This window comes from Taudactylus pleione, unplaced genomic scaffold, assembly GCF_031769625.1.
Source record: "Taudactylus pleione unplaced genomic scaffold, aTauple2 ptg001452l, whole genome shotgun sequence".
Lineage (NCBI taxonomy): Eukaryota > Metazoa > Chordata > Amphibia > Anura > Myobatrachidae > Taudactylus > Taudactylus pleione.
In genome coordinates this window covers 58,174-84,241 of record NW_028285850.1, presented here as the reverse complement: position 1 = coordinate 84,241, position 26,068 = coordinate 58,174, and the positions used below count along the sequence as shown (strand labels likewise).

Genomic DNA, 26,068 nt, shown 5'->3' with positions numbered 1-26,068 from the left:
AGACTGACTGACACACACACTCCCAGAGACTGACTGACACACACACACTCCCAGAGACTGACTGACACACACACACTCCCAGAGACTGACTGACACACACACACACCCAGAGACAGACTGACACAAACACACACAGGGAGTCATTCAGACCTGCTCGCGAGCGCAGGACGCTCGCAAGCGGGTCGATGTTGCCCCACTGTGCATGCGCACGACGGAGGCATCTCCGTCGTGCGCATGCGCGAGACCCGGATAGCGACGGGCTCTCCGTCCCTCCGGGTCTCGCACCAAAAGTGGGCGTGCTGTCGATGTTGATTGACAGCACGCCCCCTTTGGTGAGCGTGCCGGGGGCATGGCTGCCAGACGGAGGCGTTCCCATGGGAACGCCTACCGTCTGAAGCCGGCACCCTGACATCACTAGTGATGTCAGTGGGAGTGATTTTGGCTCTGATAGAGCCAAAATCACTCCAGGGCTTGCAGCAGCGAGACCCTACCGCAGGGTCTCCGTCGCAAGCCCGATGGTCTTGACCATCATCATGGACGCTCGCATAAGCTGTGGGTGGTCACCCACAGCTATGCGAGCGTCCAGGAGGACGCTCCATTTTCATGGAGGAGGGCCCTGATTCAGAGCGAGCGCTCTGGTCAGAGCGTTCGGCTCTAATTCAGGCCCACAATCCCAGAGACTGACTGACTGACACACACAAAGACACACACACACACACACACACACACACACACAGAGACTGACACACACACACTCCCAGAGACTGACACACAGGATTCACTTTTGTGTTTGTGGAGAATTAAAATTCCCAACTAACCACATTTTCTGCTCAAGCCAAAAACATAACAGCCTAGAAGCTGGAGCCTAGTAGATTGCAAGCTCCTGGGAGTAGCTGGGAGCGGCAGCGTTCCTCTTGGCAGGCCTACCTGTCAGCTGACTCAGTTGTTCTATGTGAGACTGATGGATCTAGTTCTGTCTGTGCGGCTCCAGCACCACAGTGACAAGTGCAGGAATGTTACATGGCCGAGTGCTTGTACATCAGGGTGTACAAGGCTCTCAGGAGCTGGCCTCATGCCCGGGAATGGGGGGAGAGGAGGCTTCCTGACCAACCTTCCGTAAGGGAAAACACAGTCCCCGTCACTGCACTAATACTATGTACTGCCCAGGCACTGCCCTGATACTATGTACTGCCCTGATACTATGTACTGCCCTGATACTATGTACTGCCCTGATACTATGTACTGCCCAGGCACTGCCCTAATACTATGCCGCAGAGTACCCGGACACTGCACTAATACTATGTACTGCCCAGACACTGCACTAATACTATGTACTGCCCTAATACTATGTACTGCACTAATACTATGTACTGCCCAGGCACTGCACTAATACTATGTACTGCACTAATACTATGTACTGCCCAGACACTGCCCTAATACTATGTACTGCACTAATACTATGTACTGCCCAGACACTGCCCTAATACTATGTACTACCCAGGCACTGCCCTAATACTATGTACTGCACTAATACTATGTACTGCACTAATACTATGTACTGCCCAGACACTGCCCTAATACTATGTACTACCCAGGCACTGCAATAATACTATGTACTGCACTAATACTATGTACTGCCCTAATACTATGTACTGCCCAGGCACTGCACTAATACTATGCCGCAGAGTACCCGGACACTGCACTAATACTATGTACTGCCCAGACACTGCCCTGATACTATGTACTGCACTAATACTATGTACTGCCCAGACACTGCCCTAATACTATGTACTGCCCTAATACTATGTACTGCACTAATACTATGTACTGCCCAGGCACTGCACTAATACTATGTACTACCCAGGCACTGCACTAATACTATGTACTGCACTAATACTATGTACTGCCCAGGCACTGCACTAATACTATGTACTGCACTAATACTATGTACTGCACTAATACTATGTACTGCACTAATACTATGTACTGCACTAATACTATGTACTACCCAGGCACTGCACTAATACTATGTACTGCACTAATACTATGTACTGCCCAGACACTACCCTAATACTATGTACTGCACTAATACTATGTACTGCACTAATACTATGTACTGCCCTAATACTATGTACTGCACTAATACTATGTACTGCACTAATACTATGTACTGCACTAATACTATGTACTGCCCAGACACTGCACTAATACTATGTACTGCACTAATACTATGTACTGCCCAGACACTGCCCTAATACTATGTGCTGCACTAATACTATGTACTGCACTAATACTATGTACTACCCAGGCACTGCACTAATACTATATACACTGCACTAACACTATATACTGCACTAATACTATGTACTACCCAGGCACTGCACTAATACTATATACTGCACTAACACTATGTACTGCCCTAATACTATGTACTACCCAGGCACTGCACTAATACTATATACTGCACTAACACTATGTACTGCCCTAATACTATGTACTACCCAGGCACTGCACTAATACTATATACTGCACTAACACTATGTACTGCCCTAATACTATGTACTACCCAGGCACTGCACTAATACTATGTACTGCACTAATACTATGTACTGCCCTAATACTATGTACTACCCAGGCACTGCACTAATACTATGTACTGCCCAGACACTGCCCTAATACTATGTACTGCACTAATACTATGTACTACCCAGGCACTGCACTAATACTATGTACTACCCAGGCACTGCACTAATACTATATACTGCACTAACACTATGTACTGCCCTAATACTATGTACTACCCAGGCACTGCACTAATACTATGTACTGCACTAATACTATGTACTGCCCAGACACTGCCCTAATACTATGTACTGCACTAATACTATGTACTGCCCAGACACTGCCCTAATACTATGTACTGCCCTAATACTATGTACTGCCCTAATACTATGTACTGCCCTAATACTATGTACTGCCCTAATACTATGTACTGCCCAGACACTGCCCTAATACTATGTACTGCACTAATACTATGTACTACCCAGGCACTGCACTAATACTATATACTGCACTAACTATGTACTGCCCTAATACTATGTACTACCCAGGCACTGCCCTAATACTATGTACTGCCCTAATACTATGTACTGCCCTAATACTATGGCGCAGACTACCCAGGCACTGCACTAATACTATGTACTGCACTAATACTATGTACTGCCCAGACACTGCCCTAATACTATGTACTGCACTAATACTATGTACTGCCCAGACACTGCCCTAATACTATGTACTGCCCAGGCACTGCCCTAATACTATGGCGCAGACTACCCAGGCACTGCACTAATACTATCTAGCTACTATAATACTATGCCGCAGAGTACCCAGTTACTATACTAATTATATCCTGCTAAACAGCAGAGTATTAATATAGAGTAATACTACACAGAGCTCCCCATTACTATGAAGCAAATAATACAACACTACATAGTATGCACCTCCAGTAACACAGAGTAACGTCAGCCTGGGAACCCTGGTAATAGTACAGTACATAGTATGCACCTCCAGTAACATCAGCCTGGGAACCCTGGTAATAGTACAGTACATAGTATGCACCTCCAGTAACACAGAGTAACGTCAGCCTGGGAACCCTGGTAATAGTACAGTACATAGTATGCACCTCCAGTAACACAGAGTAACGTCAGCCTGGGAACCCTGGTAATAGTACAGTACATAGTATGCACCTCCAGTAACAGAGTAACGTCAGCCTGGGAACCCTGGTAATAGTACAGTACATAGTATGCACCTCCAGTAACACAGAGTAACGTCAGCCTGGGACCCTGGTAATAGTACAGTACATAGTATGCACCTCCAGTAACAGAGTAACGTCAGCCTGGGACCCTGGTAATAGTACAGTACGCACACAGAGTAACGTCAGCCTGGGACCCTGGTAATAGTACAGTACGCACACAGAGTAACGTCAGCCTGGGACCCTGGTAATAGTACAGTACGCACACAGAGAGCTTGTGAGTTGGGTGCAGTTTTGGGCTGGGCGTGAGAGAATGTGTGGAGCTGTATTATGGAGTCATGTCATCACAGGGGAGACTGACAGCAATGCCCGAGCCCCCATCCCCACTACTAATCCCCCTGTGGTGAGGCCATTATTACAGCTACAGCTGGCCGCCCTGCAATGTAGCTTTCCCCAAACAGACTTACTGGACAATACCCCCTCCCCCCTCGCCTCTCCCCCCTCCCCCTCCTCTGCCCATTAACCTCCAGGAGTTACACTCTGAGATAACAACACTCCAACCCCCATTACCAGCCATGTATTCCCTACAGTGATACCATGTTACTCCCACAGGTAGTGACATTATAGCTCACACTGGGGTCTACGTACTAAGCCTTGCATGGAGATAAAGTCCCAACCAAACAGCTCCTAACTGCCATGTTACTGGCTGTGTTTGAAAAATGACAGGAGCTGGTTGGTTTAGGATTTTATCTCTGTATCTTATTCCAAGGCTTAGTAAATAGACCCCAAAATCTATACGTCCGTCCAGTAGGTTCTATACATTGTATATACACTATATAGATCCTTAGAACACCTGATACATTGTATATATACTGTATAGAGCCTATAAAATACACAATGCATGGTATATGTACTGTATAACACAGTGTACAGAGTAGTACGTGGCTGGAGATTACAGTAAGTGACGGTGGTATATGTACTGTATAACACACACAGTGTACAGAGTAGTACGTGGCTGGAGATTACAGTAAGTGACGGTGGTATATGTACTGTATAACACAGTGTACAGAGTAGTACGTGGCTGGAGATTACACTAAGTGACGGTGGTATATGTACTGTATAACACAGTGTACAGAGTAGTACGTGGCTGGAGATTACACTAAGTGACGGTGGTATATGTACTGTATAACACACACACAGTGTACAGAGTAGTACATGGCTGGAGATTACAGTAAGTGACGGTGGTATATGTACTGTATAACACACAGTGTACAGAGTAGTACGTGGCTGGAGATTACACTAAGTGACGGTGGTATATGTACTGTATAACACACAGTGTACAGAGTAGTACGTGGCTGGAGATTACAGTAAGTGACGGTGGTATATGTACTGTATAACACACACACAGTGTACAGAGTAGTATGTGGCTGGAGATTACAGTAAGTGACGGTGGTATATGTACTGTATAACACATTGTACAGAGTAGTACGTGGCTGGAGATTACAGTAAGCGACGGTGGTATATGTACTGTATAACACACACAGTGTACAGAGTAGTACGTGGCTGGAGATTACAGTGACGGTGGTATATGTACTGTATAACAGTGTACAGAGTAGTACATGGCTGGAGATTACAGTAAGTGACGGTGGTATATGTACTGTATAACACTAGTGTACAGAGTAGTACGTGGCTGGAGATTACACTAAGTGACGGTGGTATATTTACTGTATAACACACACAGTGTACAGAGTAGTACGTGCCTGGAGATTACAGTAAGTGACGGTGGTATATGTACTGTATAACACACACACAGTGTACAGAGTAGTATGTGGCTGGAGATTACAGTAAGTGACGGTGGTATATGTACTGTATAACACATTGTACAGAGTAGTACGTGGCTGGAGATTACAGTAAGCGACGGTGGTATATGTACTGTATAACACACACAGTGTACAGAGTAGTACGTGGCTGGAGATTACAGTAAGTGACGGTGGTATATGTACTGTATAACACACACACAGTGTACAGAGTAGTACGTGGCTGGAGATTACAGTAAGTGACGGTGGTATATGTACTGTATAACAGTGTACAGAGTAGTACGTGGCTGGAGATTACAGTAAGTGACGGTGGTATATGTACTGTATAACACAGTGTACAGAGTAGTATGTGGCTGGAGATTACAGTAAGTGACGGTGGTATATGTACTGTATAACACACAGTGTACAGAGTAGTACGTGGCTGGAGATTACAGTGACGGTGGTATATGTACTGTATAACAGTGTACAGAGTAGTACGTGGCTGGAGATTACAGTAAGTGACGGTGGTATATGTACTGTATAACACAGTGTACAGAGTAGTACGTGGCTGGAGATTACACTAAGTGACGGTGGTATATGTACTGTATAACACAGTGTACAGAGTAGTACGTGGCTGGAGATTACACTAAGTGACGGTGGTATATGTACTGTATAACACACACAGTGTACAGAGTAGTACATGGCTGGAGATTACAGTAAGTGACGGTGGTATATGTACTGTATAACACAGTGTACAGAGTAGTACCTGGCTGGAGATTACACTAAGTGACGGTGGTATATGTACTGTATAACACAGTGTACAGAGTAGTACGTGGCTGGAGATTACACTAAGTGACGGTGGTATATGTACTGTATAACACACACAGTGTACAGAGTAGTACGTGCCTGGAGATTACAGTAAGTGACGGTGGTATATGTACTGTATAACAGTGTACAGAGTAGTACGTGGCTGGAGATTACACTAAGTGACGGTGGTATATGTACTGTATAACACACACAGTGTACAGAGTAGTACATGGCTGGAGATTACAGTAAGTGACGGTGGTATATGTACTGTATAACACAGTGTACAGAGTAGTACGTGGCTAAAGATTACACTAAGTGACGGTGGTATATGTACTGTATAACACAGTGTACAGAGTAGTACGTGGCTGGAGATTACACTAAGTGACGGTGGTATATGTACTGTATAACACACACACAGTGTACAGAGTAGTACGTGGCTGGAGATTACAGTAAGTGACGGTGGTATATGTACTGCATAACACACAGTGTACAGAGTAGTACGTGGCTGGAGATTACAGTAAGTGACGGTGGTATATGTACTGCATAACACAGTGTACAGAGTAGTACGTGGCTGGAGATTACAGTAAGTGACGGTGGTATATGTACTGTATAACAGTGTACAGAGTAGTACGTGGCTGGAGATTACCGTAAGTGACGGTGGTATATGTACTGTATAACACAGTGTACAGAGTAGTACGTGGCTGGAGATTACAGTAAGTGACGGTGGTATATGTACTGTATAACACACACAGTGTACAGAGTAGTACGTGGCTGGAGATTACAGTAAGTGACGGTGGTATATGTACTGTATAACACAGTGTACAGAGTAGTACGTGGCTGGAGATTACACTAAGTGACGGTGGTATATGTACTGTATAACACAGTGTACAGAGTAGTACGTGGCTGGAGATTACACTAAGTGACGGTGGTATATGTACTGTATAACACACACAGTGTACAGAGTAGTACATGGCTGGAGATTACAGTAAGTGACGGTGGTATATGTACTGTATAACACAGTGTACAGAGTAGTACCTGGCTGGAGATTACACTAAGTGACGGTGGTATATGTACTGTATAACACAGTGTACAGAGTAGTACGTGGCTGGAGATTACACTAAGTGACGGTGGTATATGTACTGTATAACACACAGTGTACAGAGTAGTACGTGGCTGGAGATTACAGTAAGTGACGGTGGTATATGTACTGTATAACACACAGTGTACAGAGTAGTACGTGGCTGGAGATTACAGTAAGTGACGGTGGTATATGTACTGTATAACACAGTGTACAGAGTAGTACGTGGCTGGAGATTACACTAAGTGACGGTGGTATATGTACTGTATAACACAGTGTACAGAGTAGTACGTGGCTGGAGATTACACTAAGTGACGGTGGTATATGTACTGTATAACACACACACAGTGTACAGAGTAGTACATGGCTGGAGATTACAGTAAGTGACGGTGGTATATGTACTGTATAACACACAGTGTACAGAGTAGTACGTGGCTGGAGATTACACTAAGTGACGGTGGTATATGTACTGTATAACACACAGTGTACAGAGTAGTACGTGGCTGGAGATTACAGTAAGTGACGGTGGTATATGTACTGTATAACACACACACAGTGTACAGAGTAGTATGTGGCTGGAGATTACAGTAAGTGACGGTGGTATATGTACTGTATAACACAGTGTACAGAGTAGTACGTGGCTGGAGATTACAGTAAGCGACGGTGGTATATGTACTGTATAACACACACAGTGTACAGAGTAGTACGTGGCTGGAGATTACAGTAAGTGACGGTGGTATATGTACTGTATAACACACACACAGTGTACAGAGTAGTACGTGGCTGGAGATTACAGTAAGTGACGGTGGTATATGTACTGTATAACACAGTGTACAGAGTAGTATGTGGCTGGAGATTACAGTAAGTGACGGTGGTATATGTACTGTATAACACACACAGTGTACAGAGTAGTACGTGGCTGGAGATTACAGTGACGGTGGTATATGTACTGTATGACAGTGTACAGAGTAGTACGTGGCTGGAGATTACAGTAAGTGACGGTGGTATATGTACTGCATAACACACAGTGTACAGAGTAGTACATGGCTGGAGATTACAGTAAGTGACGGTGGTATATGTACTGTATAACACTAGTGTACAGAGTAGTACGTGGCTGGAGATTACACTAAGTGACGGTGGTATATTTACTGTATAACACACACAGTGTACAGAGTAGTACGTGCCTGGAGATTACAGTAAGTGACGGTGGTATATGTACTGTATAACAGTGTACAGAGTAGTACGTGGCTGGAGATTACACTAAGTGACGGTGGTATATGTACTGTATAACACACACAGTGTACAGAGTAGTACATGGCTGGAGATTACAGTAAGTGACGGTGGTATATGTACTGTATAACACAGTGTACAGAGTAGTACGTGGCTAAAGATTACACTAAGTGACGGTGGTATATGTACTGTATAACACAGTGTACAGAGTAGTACGTGGCTGGAGATTACACTAAGTGACGGTGGTATATGTACTGTATAACACACACACAGTGTACAGAGTAGTACGTGGCTGGAGATTACAGTAAGTGACGGTGGTATATGTACTGCATAACACACAGTGTACAGAGTAGTACGTGGCTGGAGATTACAGTAAGTGACGGTGGTATATGTACTGCATAACACAGTGTACAGAGTAGTACGTGGCTGGAGATTACAGTAAGTGACGGTGGTATATGTACTGTATAACACAGTGTACAGAGTAGTACGTGGCTGGAGATTACAGTAAGTGACGGTGGTATATGTACTGTATAACAGTGTACAGAGTAGTACGTGGCTGGAGATTACAGTAAGTGACGGTGGTATATGTACTGTATAACAGTGTACAGAGTAGTACGTGGCTGGAGATTACAGTAAGTGACGGTGGTATATGTACTGTATAACACACACACAGTGTACAGAGTAGTACGTGGCTGGAGATTACAGTAAGTGACGGTGGTATATGTACTGTATAACAGTGTACAGAGTAGTACATGGCTGGAGATTACAGTAAGTGACGGTGGTATATGTACTGTATAACAGTGTACAGAGTAGTACGTGGCTGGAGATTACAGTAAGTGACGGTGGTATATGTACTGTATAACAGTGTACAGAGTAGTACATGGCTGGAGATTACAGTAAGTGACGGTGGTATATGTACTGTATAACACACACACAGTGTACAGAGTAGTACGTGGCTGGAGATTACAGTAAGTGACGGTGGTATATGTACTGTATAACAGTGTACAGAGTAGTACATGGCTGGAGATTACAGTAAGTGACGGTGGTATATGTACTGTATAACACACACACAGTGTACAGAGTAGTATGTGGCTGGAGATTACAGTAAGTGACGGTGGTATATGTACTGTATAACACACACAGTGTACAGAGTAGTACGTGGCTGGAGATTACAGTGACGGTGGTATATGTACTGTATAACAGTGTACAGAGTAGTACATGGCTGGAGATTACAGTAAGTGACGGTGGTATATGTACTGTATAACACACACACAGTGTACAGAGTAGTACGTGGCTGGAGATTACAGTAAGTGACGGTGGTATATGTACTGTATAACAGTGTACAGAGTAGTACGTGGCTGGAGATTACAGTAAGTGACGGTGGTATATGTACTGTATAACACACACACAGTGTACAGAGTAGTACATGGCTGGAGATTACAGTAAGTGACGGTGTGAGTGAATATTTCCCAGCACCTGCCCTGGAATTGAGCAATGGTGAGTCAGACCCCATGGGGGAGATAAAGGGGGTAGAACACTAATGTATGATGCATGTGTCACCGACTGGGAAACTACACTGTCCTGCAGAACATCACACCAAGGGTACACTGTACACAGCACCACATGTAATGCAGAACATCACACCAAGGGTACACTGCGCCACATGTAATGCAGAACACTGAGCTAACACAATCATGCATTACAACACACAGTGCAGAACATTGAAATCATAACAGAATATTGCACTTACCACTGCAGAACGTGAGAGCCGTACAGCACTAAGTATTACAGGACATCATAGGACACCAAGCACACTGCCCATCATATGTATTACAGGACACCAAGCACACTGCCCATCATATGTATTACAGGACACCAAGCACACTGCCCATCATATGTATTACAGGACACCAAGCACACTGCCCATCAGATGTATTACAGGACACCAAGCACACTGCCCATCATATGTATTGCAGGACACCAAGCACACTGCACATCAGATGTATTACAGGACACCAAGCACACTGCCCATCAGATGTATTACAGGACATCATAGGACACCAAGCACACTGCCCATCATATGTATTACAGGACATCATAGGACAGACACCAAGCACACTGCCCATCATATGTATTACAGGACATCATAGGACAGACACCAAGCACACTGCCCATCAGATGTATTACAGGACACCAAGCACACTGCCCATCAGATGTATTACAGGACACCAAGCACACTGCCCATCAGATGTATTACAGGACACCAAGCACACTGCCCATCAGATGTATTACAGGACACCAAGCACACTGCCCATCAGATGTATTACAGGACATCATAGGACAGACACCAAGCACACTGCCCATCAGATGTATTACAGGACACCAAGCACACTGCCCATCAGATGTATTACAGGACACCAAGCACACTGCCCATCAGATGTATTACAGGACACCAAGCACACTGCCCATCAGATGTATTACAGGACACCAAGCACACTGCCCATCAGATGTATTACAGGACACCAAGCACACTGCCCATCAGATGTATTACAGGACATCATAGGACACCAAGCACACTGCCAATCAGATGTATTACAGGACATCATAGGACAGACACCAAGCACACTGCACATCAGATGTATTACAGGACACCAAGCACACTGCACATCAGATGTATTACAGGACACCAAGCACACTGCACATCAGATGTATTACAGGACACCAAGCACACTGCACATCAGATGTATTACAGGACACCAAGCACACTGCCCATCAGATGTATTACAGGACATCATAGGACAGACACCAAGCACACTGCACATCAGATGTATTACAGGACATCATAGGACAGACACCAAGCACACTGCACATCAGATGTATTACAGGACATCATAGGACAGACACCAAGCACACTGCCCATCAGATGTATTACAGGACATCATAGGACAGACACCAAGCACACTGCACATCAGATGTATTACAGGACATCATAGGACAGACACCAAGCACACTGCCCATCAGATGTATTACAGGACATCATAGGACAGACACCAAGCACACTGCACATCAGATGTATTACAGGACATCATAGGACACCAAGCACACTGCACATCAGATGTATTACAGGACATCATAGGACACCAAGCACACTGCACATCAGATGTATTACAGGACATCATAGGACAGACACCAAGCACACTGCCCATCATATGTATTACAGGACATCATAGGACAGACACCAAGCACACTGCACATCAGATGTATTACAGGACACCAAGCACACTGCACATCAGATGTATTACAGGACACCAAGCACACTGCACATCAGATGTATTACAGGACATCATAGGACACCAAGCACACTGCACATCAGATGTATTACAGGACATCATAGGACAGACACCAAGCACACTGCCCATCAGATGTATTACAGGACATCATAGGACAGACACCAAGCACACTGCCCATCAGATGTATTACAGGACACCAAGCACACTGCACATCATATGTATTACAGGACATCATAGGACAGACACCAAGCACACTGCACATCATAGGATAGACACCAAGCACACTGCCCATCAGATGTATTACAGGACATCATAGGACAGACACTAAGCACACTGCCCATCATATGTATTACAGGACATCATAGGACAGACACCAAGCACACTGCCCATCAGATGTATTACAGGACATCATAGGACACCAAGCACACTGCCCATCATATGTATTACAGGACATCATAGGACAGACACCAAGCACACTGCCCATCATATGTATTACAGGACATCATAGGACAGACACCAAGCACACTGCCCATCATATGTATTACAGGACATCATAGGACACCAAGCACACTGCCCATCATATGTATTACAGGACATCATAGGACAGACACCAAGCACACTGCCCATCAGATGTATTACAGGACACCAAGCACACTGCCCATCAGATGTATTACAGGACACCAAGCACACTGCCCATCAGATGTATTACAGGACATCATAGGACAGACACCAAGCACACTGCCCATCAGATGTATTACAGGACATCATAGGACAGACACCAAGCACACTGCACATCAGATGTATTACAGGACACCAAGCACACTGCACATCAGATGTATTACAGGACATCATAGGACAGACACCAAGCACACTGCCCATCAGATGTATTACAGGACATCATAGGACAGACACCAAGCACACTGCACATCAGATGTATTACAGGACATCATAGGACAGACACCAAGCACACTGCCCATCAGATGTATTACAGGACACCAAGCACACTGCCCATCAGATGTATTACAGGACACCAAGCACACTGCCCATCATATGTATTACAGGACATCATAGGACAGACACCAAGCACACTGCCCATCAGATGCATTACAGGACATCATAGGACACCAAGCACACTGCCCATCATATGTATTACAGGACATCATAGGACAGACACCAAGCACACTGCCCATCAGATGTATTACAGGACATCATAGGACACCAAGCACACTGCCCATCATATGTATTACAGGACATCATAGGACAGACACCAAGCACACTGCACATCATATGTATTACAGGACATCATAGGACACCAAGCACACTGCCCATCATATGTATTACAGGACATCATAGGACAAACAACAAGCACACTGCCCATCAGATGTATTACAGGACACCAAGCACACTGCCCATCAGATGTATTACAGGACACCAAGCACACTGCCCATCAGATGTATTACAGGACACCAAGCACACTGCCCATCAGATGTATTACAGGACATCATAGGACAGACACCAAGCACACTGCCCATCATATGTATTACAGGACATCATAGGACAGACACCAAGCACACTGCCCATCAGATGTATTACAGGACACCAAGCACACTGCCCATCAGATGTATTACAGGACACCAAGCACACTGCCCATCAGATGTATTACAGGACATCATAGGACACCAAGCACACTGCCCATCAGAGTATTACAGGACATCATAGGACAGACACCAAGCACACTGCCCATCAGATGTATTACAGGACATCATAGGACACCAAGCACACTGCCCATCATATGTATTACAGGACATCATAGGACAGACACCAAGCACACTGCACATCAGATGTATTACAGGACATCATAGGAACCAAGCACACTGCCCATCAGATGTATTACAGGACATCATAGGACAGACACCAAGCACACTGCACATCAGATGTATTACAGGACACCAAGCACACTGCACATCAGATGTATTACAGGACACCAAGCACACTGCACATCAGATGTATTACAGGACACCAAGCACACTGCACATCATATGTATTACAGGACATCATAGGACAGACACCAAGCACACTGCCCATCAGATGTATTACAGGACATCATAGGACACCAAGCACACTGCCCATCAGATGTATTACAGGACATCATAGGACAGACACCAAGCACACTGCCCATCAGATGTATTACAGGACATCATAGGACAGACACCAAGCACACTGCCCATCAGATGTATTACAGGACATCATAGGACAGACACCAAGCACACTGCCCATCAGATGTATTACAGGACACCAAGCACACTGCCCATCAGATGTATTACAGGACACCAAGCACACTGCCCATCAGATGTATTACAGGACACCAAGCACACTGCCCATCATATGTATTACAGGACATCATAGGACAGACACCAAGCACACTGCACATCAGATGTATTACAGGACATCATAGGACAGACACCAAGCACACTGCACATCAGATGTATTACAGGACATCATAGGACAGACACCAAGCACACTGCACATCAGATGTATTACAGGACATCATAGGACAGACACCAAGCACACTGCACATCAGAGTATTACAGGACATCATAGGACAGACACTAAGCACACTGCCCATCATATGTATTACAGGACATCATAGGACACCAAGCACACTGCCCATCATATGTATTACAGGACATCATAGGACAGACACCAAGCACACTGCCCATCAGATGTATTACAGGACATCATAGGACACCAAGCACACTGCCCATCATAGGACAGACACCAAGCACACTGCCCATCAGATGTATTACAGGACACCAAGCACACTGCCCATCAGATGTATTACAGGACACCAAGCACACTGCCCATCAGAGTATTACAGGACATCATAGGACACCAAGCACACTGCACATCAGAGTATTACAGGACACCAAGCACACTGCACATCAGATGTATCACAGGACATCATAGGACAGACACCAAGCACACTGCCCATCAGATGTATTACAGGACACCAAGCACACTGTCCATCAGATGTATTACAGGACATCATAGGACAGACACCAAGCACACTGCACATCAGATGTATTACAGGACATCATAGGACAGACACCAAGCACACTGCACATCAGATGTATTACAGGACACCAAGCACACTGCACATCAGATGTATTACAGGACATCATAGGACACCAAGCACACTGCCCATCAGATGTATTACAGGACATCATAGGACAGACACCAAGCACACTGCCCATCAGATGTATTACAGGACATCATAGGACAGACACCAAGCACACTGCCCATCAGATGTATTACAGGACATCATAGGACAGACACCAAGCACACTGCCCATCAGATGTATTACAGGACACCAAGCACACTGCCCATCAGATGTATTACAGGTCATCATAGGACACCAAGCACACTGCCCATCAGATGTATTACAGGACACCAAGCACACTGCCCATCAGATGTATTACAGGACACCAAGCACACTGCCCATCAGATGTATTACAGGACATCATAGGACAGACACCAAGCACACTGCACATCAGATGTATTACAGGACATCATAAGACAGACACCAAGCACACTGCCCATCAGAGTATTACAGGACACCAAGCACACTGCACATCAGATGTATTACAGGACACCAAGCACACTGCACATCAGATGTATTACAGGACACCAAGCACACTGCCCATCAGATGTATTACAGGACATCATAGGACAGACACCAAGCACACTGCCCATCAGATGTATTACAGGACATCATAGGACAGACACCAAGCACACTGCCCATCAGATGTATTACAGGACATCATAGGACACCAAGCACACTGCCCATCAGATGTATTACAGGACACCAAGCACACTGCCATCAGATGTATTACAGGACACCAAGCACACTGCCCATCAGATGTATTACAGGACACCAAGCACACTGCCCATCAGATGTATTACAGGACATTACTGTGAGACATAGGAATTACTGCAGGAGATTTGCACTGATCCCAAAATATAAAGTCTTACTGTACAGCACACTGCTGCCAGGAGTACAGCAACACAAGTATCACTGCAGGTCATCACTCCCAAGGCTACAAGACATCACAGATTGCAGTATAATATAGCACTGATCCCATCAAGAAGTTAATCCTGGGACTGCAGAACATCGCACTCACACTAGTATGACTGCAGGTCATTACTCCCAGGGCTGCAAGACATTGTACTCACACCAGTATAGCTGCAGGTCATTACTCCCAGGGCTGCAGGACATTGCACTGACACCAGTATAGCTGCAGGTCATTACTCCCAGGGCTGCAGAACATTGCACTCACACCAGTATAGCTGCAGGACATTACTCCCAGGGCTGCAGGACATTGCACTGACACCAGTATAGCTGCAGGTCATTACTCCCAGGGCTGCAGGACATTGCACTGACACCAGTATAGCTGCAGGTCATTACTCCCAGGGCTGCAGGACATTGCACTCACACCAGTATAGCTGCAGGACATTACTCCCAGGGCTGCAGAACATTGCACTCACACCAGTATAGCTGCAGGACATTACTCCCAGGGCTGCAGGACATTGCACTCACACCAGTATAGCTGCAGGACATTACTCCCAGGGCTGCAGAACATTGCACTCACACCAGTATAGCTGCAGGACATTACTCCCAGGGCTGCAGGACATTGCACTCACTCCAGTATAGCTGCAGGTCATTACTCCCAGGGCTGCAGGACATTGCACTGACACCAGTATAGCTGCAGGTCATTACTCCCAGGGCTGCAGAACATTGCACTCACACCAGGATAGTTGCAGGACATTACTCCCAGGGCTGCAGAACATTGCACTCACACCAGTATAGCTGCAGGACATTACTCCCAGGGCTGCAGGACATTGCACTCACACCAGTATAGCTGCAGGACATTATTCCCAGGGCCGCAGAACATTGCACTCACCAGTATAGCTGCAGGTCATTACTCCCAGGGCTGCAGGACATTGCACTCACACCAGTATAGCTGCAGGTCATTACTCCCAGGGCTGCAGGACATTGCACTCACACCAGTATAGCTGCAGGACACTACTCCCAGGGCTGCAGAACATTGCACTGACACCAGTATAGCTGCAGGACATTACTCCCAGGGCTGCAGAACATTGCACTGACACCAGTATAGCTGCAGGACATTACTCCCAGGGCTGCAGGACATTGCACTGACACCAGTATAGCTGCAGGTCATTACTCCCAGGGCTGCAGAACATTGCACTCACACCAGGATAGTTGCAGGACATTACTCCCAGGGCTGCAGAACATTGCACTCACACCAGTATAGCTGCAGGACATTACTCCCAGGGCTGCAGGACATTGCACTCACACCAGTATAGCTGCAGGACATTATTCCCAGGGCCGCAGAACATTGCCCTCACCAGTATAGCTGCAGGTCATTACTCCCAGGGCTGCAGGACATTGCACTCACACCAGTATAGCTGCAGGTCATTACTCCCAGGGCTGCAGGACATTGCACTCACACCAGTATAGCTGCAGGACACTACTCCCAGGGCTGCAGAACATTGCACTGACACCAGTATAGCTGCAGGACATTACTCCCAGGGCTGCAGAACATTGCACTAACACCAGTATAGCTGCAGGACATTACTCCCAGGGCTGCAGGACATTGCACTGACACCAGTATAGCTGCAGGACATTACTCCCAGGGCTGCAGAACATTGCACTCACACCAGTATAGCTGCAGGACATTACTCCCAGGGCTGCAGGACATTGCACTCACACCAGTATAGCTGCAGGACACTACTCCCAGGGCTGCAGGACATTGCACTCACACCAGTATAGCTGCAGGACACTACTCCCAGGGCTGCAGAACATTGCACTGACACCAGTATAGCTGCAGGACATTACTCCCAGGGCTGCAGGACATTGCACTCACACCAGTATAGCTGCAGGACATTACTCCCAGGGCTGCAGGACATTGCACTCACACCAGTATAGCTGCAGGACACTACTCCCAGGGCTGCAGAACATTGCACTGACACCAGTATAGCTGCAGGACATTACTCCCAGGGCTGCAGGACATTGCACTCACACCAGTATAGCTGCAGGACATTACTCCCAGGGCTGCAGGACATTGCACTCACACCAGTATAGCTGCAGGACATTATTCCCAGGGCCGCAGAACATTGCCCTCACCAGTATAGCTGCAGGTCATTACTCCCAGGGCTGCAGGACATTGCACTCACACCAGTATAGCTGCAGGTCATTACTCCCAGGGCTGCAGGACATTGCACTCACACCAGTATAGCTGCAGGACACTACTCCCAGGGCTGCAGAACATTGCACTGACACCAGTATAGCTGCAGGACATTACTCCCAGGGCTGCAGAACATTGCACTCACACCAGTATAGCTGCAGGACATTACTCCCAGGGCTGCAGGACATTGCACTCACACCAGTATAGCTGCAGGACATTATTCCCAGGGCCGCAGAACATTGCCCTCACCAGTATAGCTGCAGGTCATTACTCCCAGGGCTGCAGGACATTGCACTCACACCAGTATAGCTGCAGGTCATTACTCCCAGGGCTGCAGGACATTGCACTCACACCAGTATAGCTGCAGGACACTACTCCCAGGGCTGCAGAACATTGCACTGACACCAGTATAGCTGCAGGACATTACTCCCAGGGCTGCAGAACATTGCACTAACACCAGTATAGCTGCAGGACATTACTCCCAGGGCTGCAGGACATTGCACTGACACCAGTATAGCTGCAGGACATTACTCCCAGGGCTGCAGAACATTGCACTCACACCAGTATAGCTGCAGGACATTACTCCCAGGGCTGCAGGACATTGCACTCACACCAGTATAGCTGCAGGACACTACTCCCAGGGCTGCAGGACATTGCACTCACACCAGTATAGCTGCAGGACACTACTCCCAGGGCTGCAGAACATTGCACTGACACCAGTATAGCTGCAGGACATTACTCCCAGGGCTGCAGGACATTGCACTCACACCAGTATAGCTGCAGGACATTACTCCCAGGGCTGCAGGACATTGCACTCACACCAGTATAGCTGCAGGTCATTACTCCCAGGGCTGCAGGACATTGCACTCACCCCTTGTTGGAGCTGTTCCAGAACACAGTGTGGGTCTCCGCAGACACCACCCAGCCGCAGAGAAGCAGCACCCAGCAGCCGCACAGCTCCATCTCTCCCCGGGCAGCTCAGTGACTCGTCTATGCAGGAGGAGGGAGCTCTCAGGCTTTTCTATGGCCCCCTCCCTCCGCCTGCTCCATAGTAATGAGGGGCGGGGTCCGACCCCTCCCTACACCAGGCTGCTATCTACACTGTCTGATTGGTGTGAGCTAGAGAATGTCTAGTGGGGGGTGGTCTCTCCCTGGTGCCTGTCTAACAGTACTGTGCAGGGAGGACTGTCTGATGGGGGTGGTAATCCCACAGTACTGTGCAGGGAGGACTGTCTGATGGGGGTGGTAATCCCATAGTACTGTGCAGGGAGGACTGTCTGATGGGGGTAGTAATCCCATAGTACTGTGCAGGGAGGACTGTCTGATGGGGGTGGTAATCCCACAGTACTGTGCAGGGAGGACTGTCTGATGGGGGTGGTAATCCCATAGTACTGTGCAGGGAGGACTGTCTGATGGGGGTAGTAATCCCACAGTACTGTGCAGGGAGGACTGTCTGATGGGGGTGGTAATCCCACAGTACTGTGCAGGGAGGACTGTCTGATGGGGGTGGTAATCCCATAGTACTGTGCAGGGAGGACTGTCTGATGGGGGTAGTAATCCCATAGTACTGTGCAGGGAGGACTGTCTGATGGGGGTGGTAATCCCATAGTACTGTGCAGGGAGGACTGTCTGATGGGGGTAGTAATCCCACAGTACTGTGCAGGGAGCACTGTCTGATGGGGGTAGTAATCCCATAGTACTGTGCAGGGAGGACTGTCTGATGGGGGTGGTAATCCCATAGTACTGTGCAGGGAGGACTGTCTGATGGGGGTGGTAATCCCACAGTACTGTGCAGGGAGGACTGTCTGATGGGGGTGGTAATCCCACAGTACTGTGCAGGGAGGACTGTCTGATGGGGTGGTAATCCCATAGTACTGTGCAGGGAGGACTGTCTGATGGGGGTAGTAATCCCATAGTACTGTGCAGGGAGGACTGTCTGATGGGGGTGGTAATCCCATAGTACTGTGCAGGGAGGACTGTCTGATGGGGGTAGTAATCCCACAGTACTGTGCAGGGAGCACTGTCTGATGGGGGTAGTAATCCCATAGTACTGTGCAGGGAGGACTGTCTGATGGGGGTAGTAATCCCACAGTACTGTGCAGGGAGCACTGTCTGATGGGGGTGGTAATCCCACAGTACTGTGCAGGGAGGACTGTCTGATGGGGGTGGTAATCCCACAGTACTGTGCAGGGAGGACTGTCTGATGGGGGTGGTAATCCCACAGTACTGTGCAGGGAGGACTGTCTGATGGGGGTGGTAATCTCACAGTACTATGCAGGGAGGACTGTCTGATGGGGGTGGTAATCCCACAGTACTGTGCAGGGAGGACTGTCTGATGGGGGTAGTAATCTCACAGTACTGTGCAGGGAGGACTGTCTGATGGGGGTAGTAATCCCACAGTACTGTGCAGGGAGCACTGTCTGATGGGGGTGGTAATCCCACAGCACTGTGCAGGGAGGACTGTCTGATGGGGGTGGTAATCCCACAGTACTGTGCAGGGAGGACTGTCTGATGGGGGTGGTAATCCCACAGTACTGTGCAGGGAGGACTGTCTGATGGGGGTGGTAATCCCACAGTACTGTGCAGGGAGGACTGTCTGATGGGGGTGGTAATCCCACAGTACTGTGCAGGGAGGGCTGTCTGATGGGGGTGGTAATACCACAGCCCTGTGCAGGGAGCACTGTCTGATGGGGGTGGTAATCCCACAGTACTGTGCAGGGAGGACTGTCTGATGGGGGTAGTAATCCCACAGTACTGTGCAGGGAGGACTGTCTGATGGGGGTGGTAATCCCACAGCACTGTGCAGGGAGGACTGTCTGATGGGGGTGGTAATCCCACAGCACTGTGCAGGGAGGACTGTCTGATGGGGGTAGTAATCCCACAGCACTGTGCAGGGAGGACTGTCTGATGGGGGTAGTAATCCCACAGTACTGTGCAGGGAGGACTGTCTGATGGGGGTAGTAATCCCACAGTACTGTGCAGGGAGGACTGTCTGATGGGGGTGGTAATCCCACAGTACTGTGCAGGGAGGACTGTCTGATGGGGGTGGTAATCCCACAGTACTGTGCAGGGAGGACTGTCTGATGGGGTTAGTAATCCCACAGTACTGTGCAGGGAGGACTGTCTGATGGGGGTAGTAGTCCCACAGTACTGTGCAGGGAGGACTGTGATGGGGGTAGTAATCTCACAGTACTGTGCAGGGAGGACTGTCTGATGGGGGTAGTAATACCACAGCCCTGTGCAGGGAGCACTGTCTGATGGGGGTGGTAATCCCACAGTACTGTGCAGGGAGGACTGTCTGATGGGGGTGGTAATCCCACAGTACTGTGCAGGGAGGACTGTCTGATGGGGGTAGTAATCCCACAGCACTGTGCAGGGAGGACTGTCTGATGGGGGTGGTAATCCCACAGCACTGTGCAGGGAGGACTGTCTGATGGGGGTAGTAATCCCACGGCACTGTGCAGGGAGGACTGTCTGATGGGGGTGGTAATCCCACAGTACTGTGCAGGGAGGACTGTCTGATGGGGGTGGTAATCCCACAGCACTGTGCAGGGAGGACTGTCTGATGGGGGTAGTAATCCCACAGTACTGTGCAGGGAGGACTGTCTGATGGGGGTGGTAATCCCACAGTACTGTGCAGGGAGGACTGTCTGATGGGGGTAGTAATACCACAGCCCTGTGCAGGGAGGACTGTCTGATGGGGGTGGTAATCCCACAGTACTGTGCAGGGAGGGCTGTCTGATGGGGGTGGTAATCCCACAGTACTGTGCAGGGAGGACTGTCTGATGGGGGTGGTAATCCCACAGTACTGTGCAGGGAGGACTGTCTGATGGGGGTAGTAATCTCACAGTACTGTGCAGGGAGGACTGTCTGATGGGGGTAGTAGTCCCACAGTACTGTGCAGGGAGGACTGTCTGATGGGGGTAGTAGTCCCACAGTACTGTGCAGGGAGGACTATGATGGGGGTAGTAATCTCACAGTACTGTGCAGGGAGGACTGTCTGATGGGGTGGTAATCCCACAGTACTGTGCAGGGAGGACTGTCTGATGGGGGTGGTAATCCCACAGTACTGTGCAGGGAGGACCGCCTGATGGGGGTAGTAATCTCACAGTACTGTGCAGGGAGGACTGTCTGATGGGGGTAGTAGCCCCTCAGCACTGTGCAGGGAGGACTGTCTGATGGGGGTAGTAATCCCACAGCCCTGTGCAGGGAGCACTGTCTGATGGGGGTAGTAATCCCACAGTACTGTGCAGGGAGGACCGTCTGATGGGGGTAGTAATCTCACAGTACTGTGCAGGGAGGACTGTCTGATGGGGGTAGTAATCTCACAGTACTGTGCAGGGAGGACTGTCTGATGGGGGTGGTAATCCCACAGTACTGTGCAGGGAGGACTGTCTGATGGGGGTAGTAATCCCACAGTACTGTGCAGGGAGGACTGTCTGATGGGGGTGGTAATCCCACAGTACTGTGCAGGGAGGACTGTCTGATGGGGGTGGTAATCCCACAGTACTGTGCAGGGAGGACTGTCTGATGGGGGTGGTAATACCACAGCCCTGTGCAGGGAGCACTGTCTGATGGGGGTGGTAATCCCACAGTACTGTGCAGGGAGGACTGTCTGATGGGGGTAGTAATCCCACAGTACTGTGCAGGGAGGACTGTCTGATGGGGGTGGTAATCCCACAGCACTGTGCAGGGAGGACTGTCTGATGGGGGTGGTAATCCCACAGCACTGTGCAGGGAGGACTGTCTGATGGGGGTAGTAATCCCACAGCACTGTGCAGGGAGGACTGTCTGATGGGGGTAGTAATCCCACAGTACTGTGCAGGGAGGACTGTCTGATGGGGGTAGTAATCCCACAGTACTGTGCAGGGAGGACTGTCTGATGGGGGTGGTAATCCCACAGTACTGTGCAGGGAGGACTGTCTGATGGGGGTGGTAATCCCACAGTACTGTGCAGGGAGGACTGTCTGATGGGGTTAGTAATCCCACAGTACTGTGCAGGGAGGACTGTCTGATGGGGGTAGTAGTCCCACAGTACTGTGCAGGGAGGACTGTGATGGGGGTAGTAATCTCACAGTACTGTGCAGGGAGGACTGTCTGATGGGGGTAGTAATACCACAGCCCTGTGCAGGGAGCACTGTCTGATGGGGGTGGTAATCCCACAGTACTGTGCAGGGAGGACTGTCTGATGGGGGTGGTAATCCCACAGTACTGTGCAGGGAGGACTGTCTGATGGGGGTAGTAATCCCACAGCACTGTGCAGGGAGGACTGTCTGATGGGGGTGGTAATCCCACAGCACTGTGCAGGGAGGACTGTCTGATGGGGGTAGTAATCCCACGGCACTGTGCAGGGAGGACTGTCTGATGGGGGTGGTAATCCCACAGTACTGTGCAGGGAGGACTGTCTGATGGGGGTGGTAATCCCACAGCACTGTGCAGGGAGGACTGTCTGATGGGGGTAGTAATCCCACAGTACTGTGCAGGGAGGACTGTCTGATGGGGGTGGTAATCCCACAGTACTGTGCAGGGAGGACTGTCTGATGGGGGTAGTAATACCACAGCCCTGTGCAGGGAGGACTGTCTGATGGGGGTGGTAATCCCACAGTACTGTGCAGGGAGGGCTGTCTGATGGGGGTGGTAATCCCACAGTACTGTGCAGGGAGGACTGTCTGATGGGGGTGGTAATCCCACAGTACTGTGCAGGGAGGACTGTCTGATGGGGGTAGTAATCTCACAGTACTGTGCAGGGAGGACTGTCTGATGGGGGTAGTAGTCCCACAGTACTGTGCAGGGAGGACTGTCTGATGGGGGTAGTAGTCCCACAGTACTGTGCAGGGAGGACTATGATGGGGGTAGTAATCTCACAGTACTGTGCAGGGAGGACTGTCTGATGGGGTGGTAATCCCACAGTACTGTGCAGGGAGGACTGTCTGATGGGGGTGGTAATCCCACAGTACTGTGCAGGGAGGACCGCCTGATGGGGGTAGTAATCTCACAGTACTGTGCAGGGAGGACTGTCTGATGGGGGTAGTAGCCCCTCAGCACTGTGCAGGGAGGACTGTCTGATGGGGGTAGTAATCCCACAGCCCTGTGCAGGGAGCACTGTCTGATGGGGGTAGTAATCCCACAGTACTGTGCAGGGAGGACCGTCTGATGGGGGTAGTAATCTCACAGTACTGTGCAGGGAGGACTGTCTGATGGGGGTAGTAATCTCACAGTACTGTGCAGGGAGGACTGTCTGATGGGGGTAGTAATCCCACAGTACTGTGCAAGGAGGACTGTTTGATGGGGGTAGTAATCCCACAGCACTGTGCAGGGAGGACTGTCTGATGGGGGTAGTAATCCCACAGTACTGTGCAGGGAGGACTGTCTGATGGGGGTAGTAATCCCACAGTACTGTGCAGGGAGGACTGTCTGATGGGGTAGTAGTCTCACAGTACTGTGCAGGAAGGACTGTCTGATTGGGGTAGTAGTCTCACAGTACTGTGCAGGGAGGACTGTCTGATGGGGTAGTAGTCTCACAGTACTGTGCAGGGAGGACTGTCTGATGGGGGTAGTAGTCCCACAGTACTGTGCAGGGAGGACTGTGATGGGGGTAGTAATCTCACAGTACTGTGCAGGGAGGACTGTCTGATGGGGTAGTAGTCTCACAGTACTGTGCAGGGAGGACTGTCTGATGGGGGTAGTAATCTCACAGTACTGTGCAGGGAGGACTGTCTGATGGGGGTAGTAATCTCACAGTACTGTGCAGGGAGGACTGTGATGGGGTAGTAGTCCCACAGTACTGTGCAGGGAGGACCGTCTGATGGGGGTAGTAATCCCAGCTGTATGTCTCGCAGTACTGTGCCAGGGAGACAGTCTGATGGGGGTGGTGGTCTCTCCCTGGTGCCTGTCTCTCAGTACTGTGCTGGGGGTCTGTCTTCTGGAAGTGGTGGTCTCTCCTTGGTGTGTCTCACAGTGCTGTGTCAGGAAGACTGCCTGATGGGGGTGGTGGTCTCTCCTTGGTGCCTGTCTCTCAGTACTGTGCTGGGGGTCTGTCTTTTTGGAGTGGTGGTCTCTCCTTGGTGCCTGTCTCACAGTACTGTGTCAGGGAGACTGATGGGGGTGGTGGTCACTCCCTTGTCTCTGTCTGACTAGGTTGGTGACTGTCAGCCTTGGGGTTTATCCATAGAGATAAGATTGGTGGAGACTGCTGGTGCAGATCCCTAGATTACACTGAGCTACTGTCCCTAATGGTCAGACGTCCTGGCTCTGAGTAATTACACATCTCCCAATATTTATACAGGTTCTGCCTCCCACAATGGATGGGGAGCTCATTACCAGGCCTTAATTAACTAAAGCAGCTTGGTGGGCTGAAGAGCTAACAATCTAACATCACTTAGATTGGAATATAAATAGTATTTCATATCACAAGTCATTGTCTATATGCTTGGGTTGAAGAGCTTGCAGTCTATCCCTTACTTGTGGGCCCACCAGTGTAACCATTACACCGAGCTGTGGCCCTGTCACGGTAATCACAGACGTTTACCGTACCAGAGACCCCAGTGCGGTCGGCTTGTTCTGGAGAAAGTAAAGATTAGCAGAGGTTACTATTACCATTTATTTATATATTACGCCACAAATCTCCAGACAGCGGGTATAACAAACCATACATATAACACATTATACATACACATACAAATCCTACACAGAGGCAGAACATACATGTAGCAATACATACACAAATCACACATAAAATCAACATACATATAACATGTCATACCTAAAAGCAACATACATATAACAATTCATGCAGCACATGCATGTAACACGTCATGCATGTAACAGTATACATAGAAAAACAGAACATG

General features: G+C 48.5%; 1 protein-coding gene across 1 annotated transcript in view; it reads right to left on the bottom strand.

The window, feature by feature from the left end:
- EFNA1 (ephrin A1) overlaps window positions 1–19,265 on the bottom strand; it is a 30,236-nt gene extending 10,971 nt beyond the window's left edge. The window contains exon 1 of the mRNA XM_088463792.1: window positions 19,090–19,265. Coding sequence (XP_088319918.1) covers window positions 19,090–19,181 — 92 coding nt within the window. The 5' untranslated portion in view covers window positions 19,182–19,265. The remainder of the gene's footprint in view (window positions 1–19,089) is intronic.
- Window positions 19,266–26,068: the final 6,803 nt, after the last annotated feature.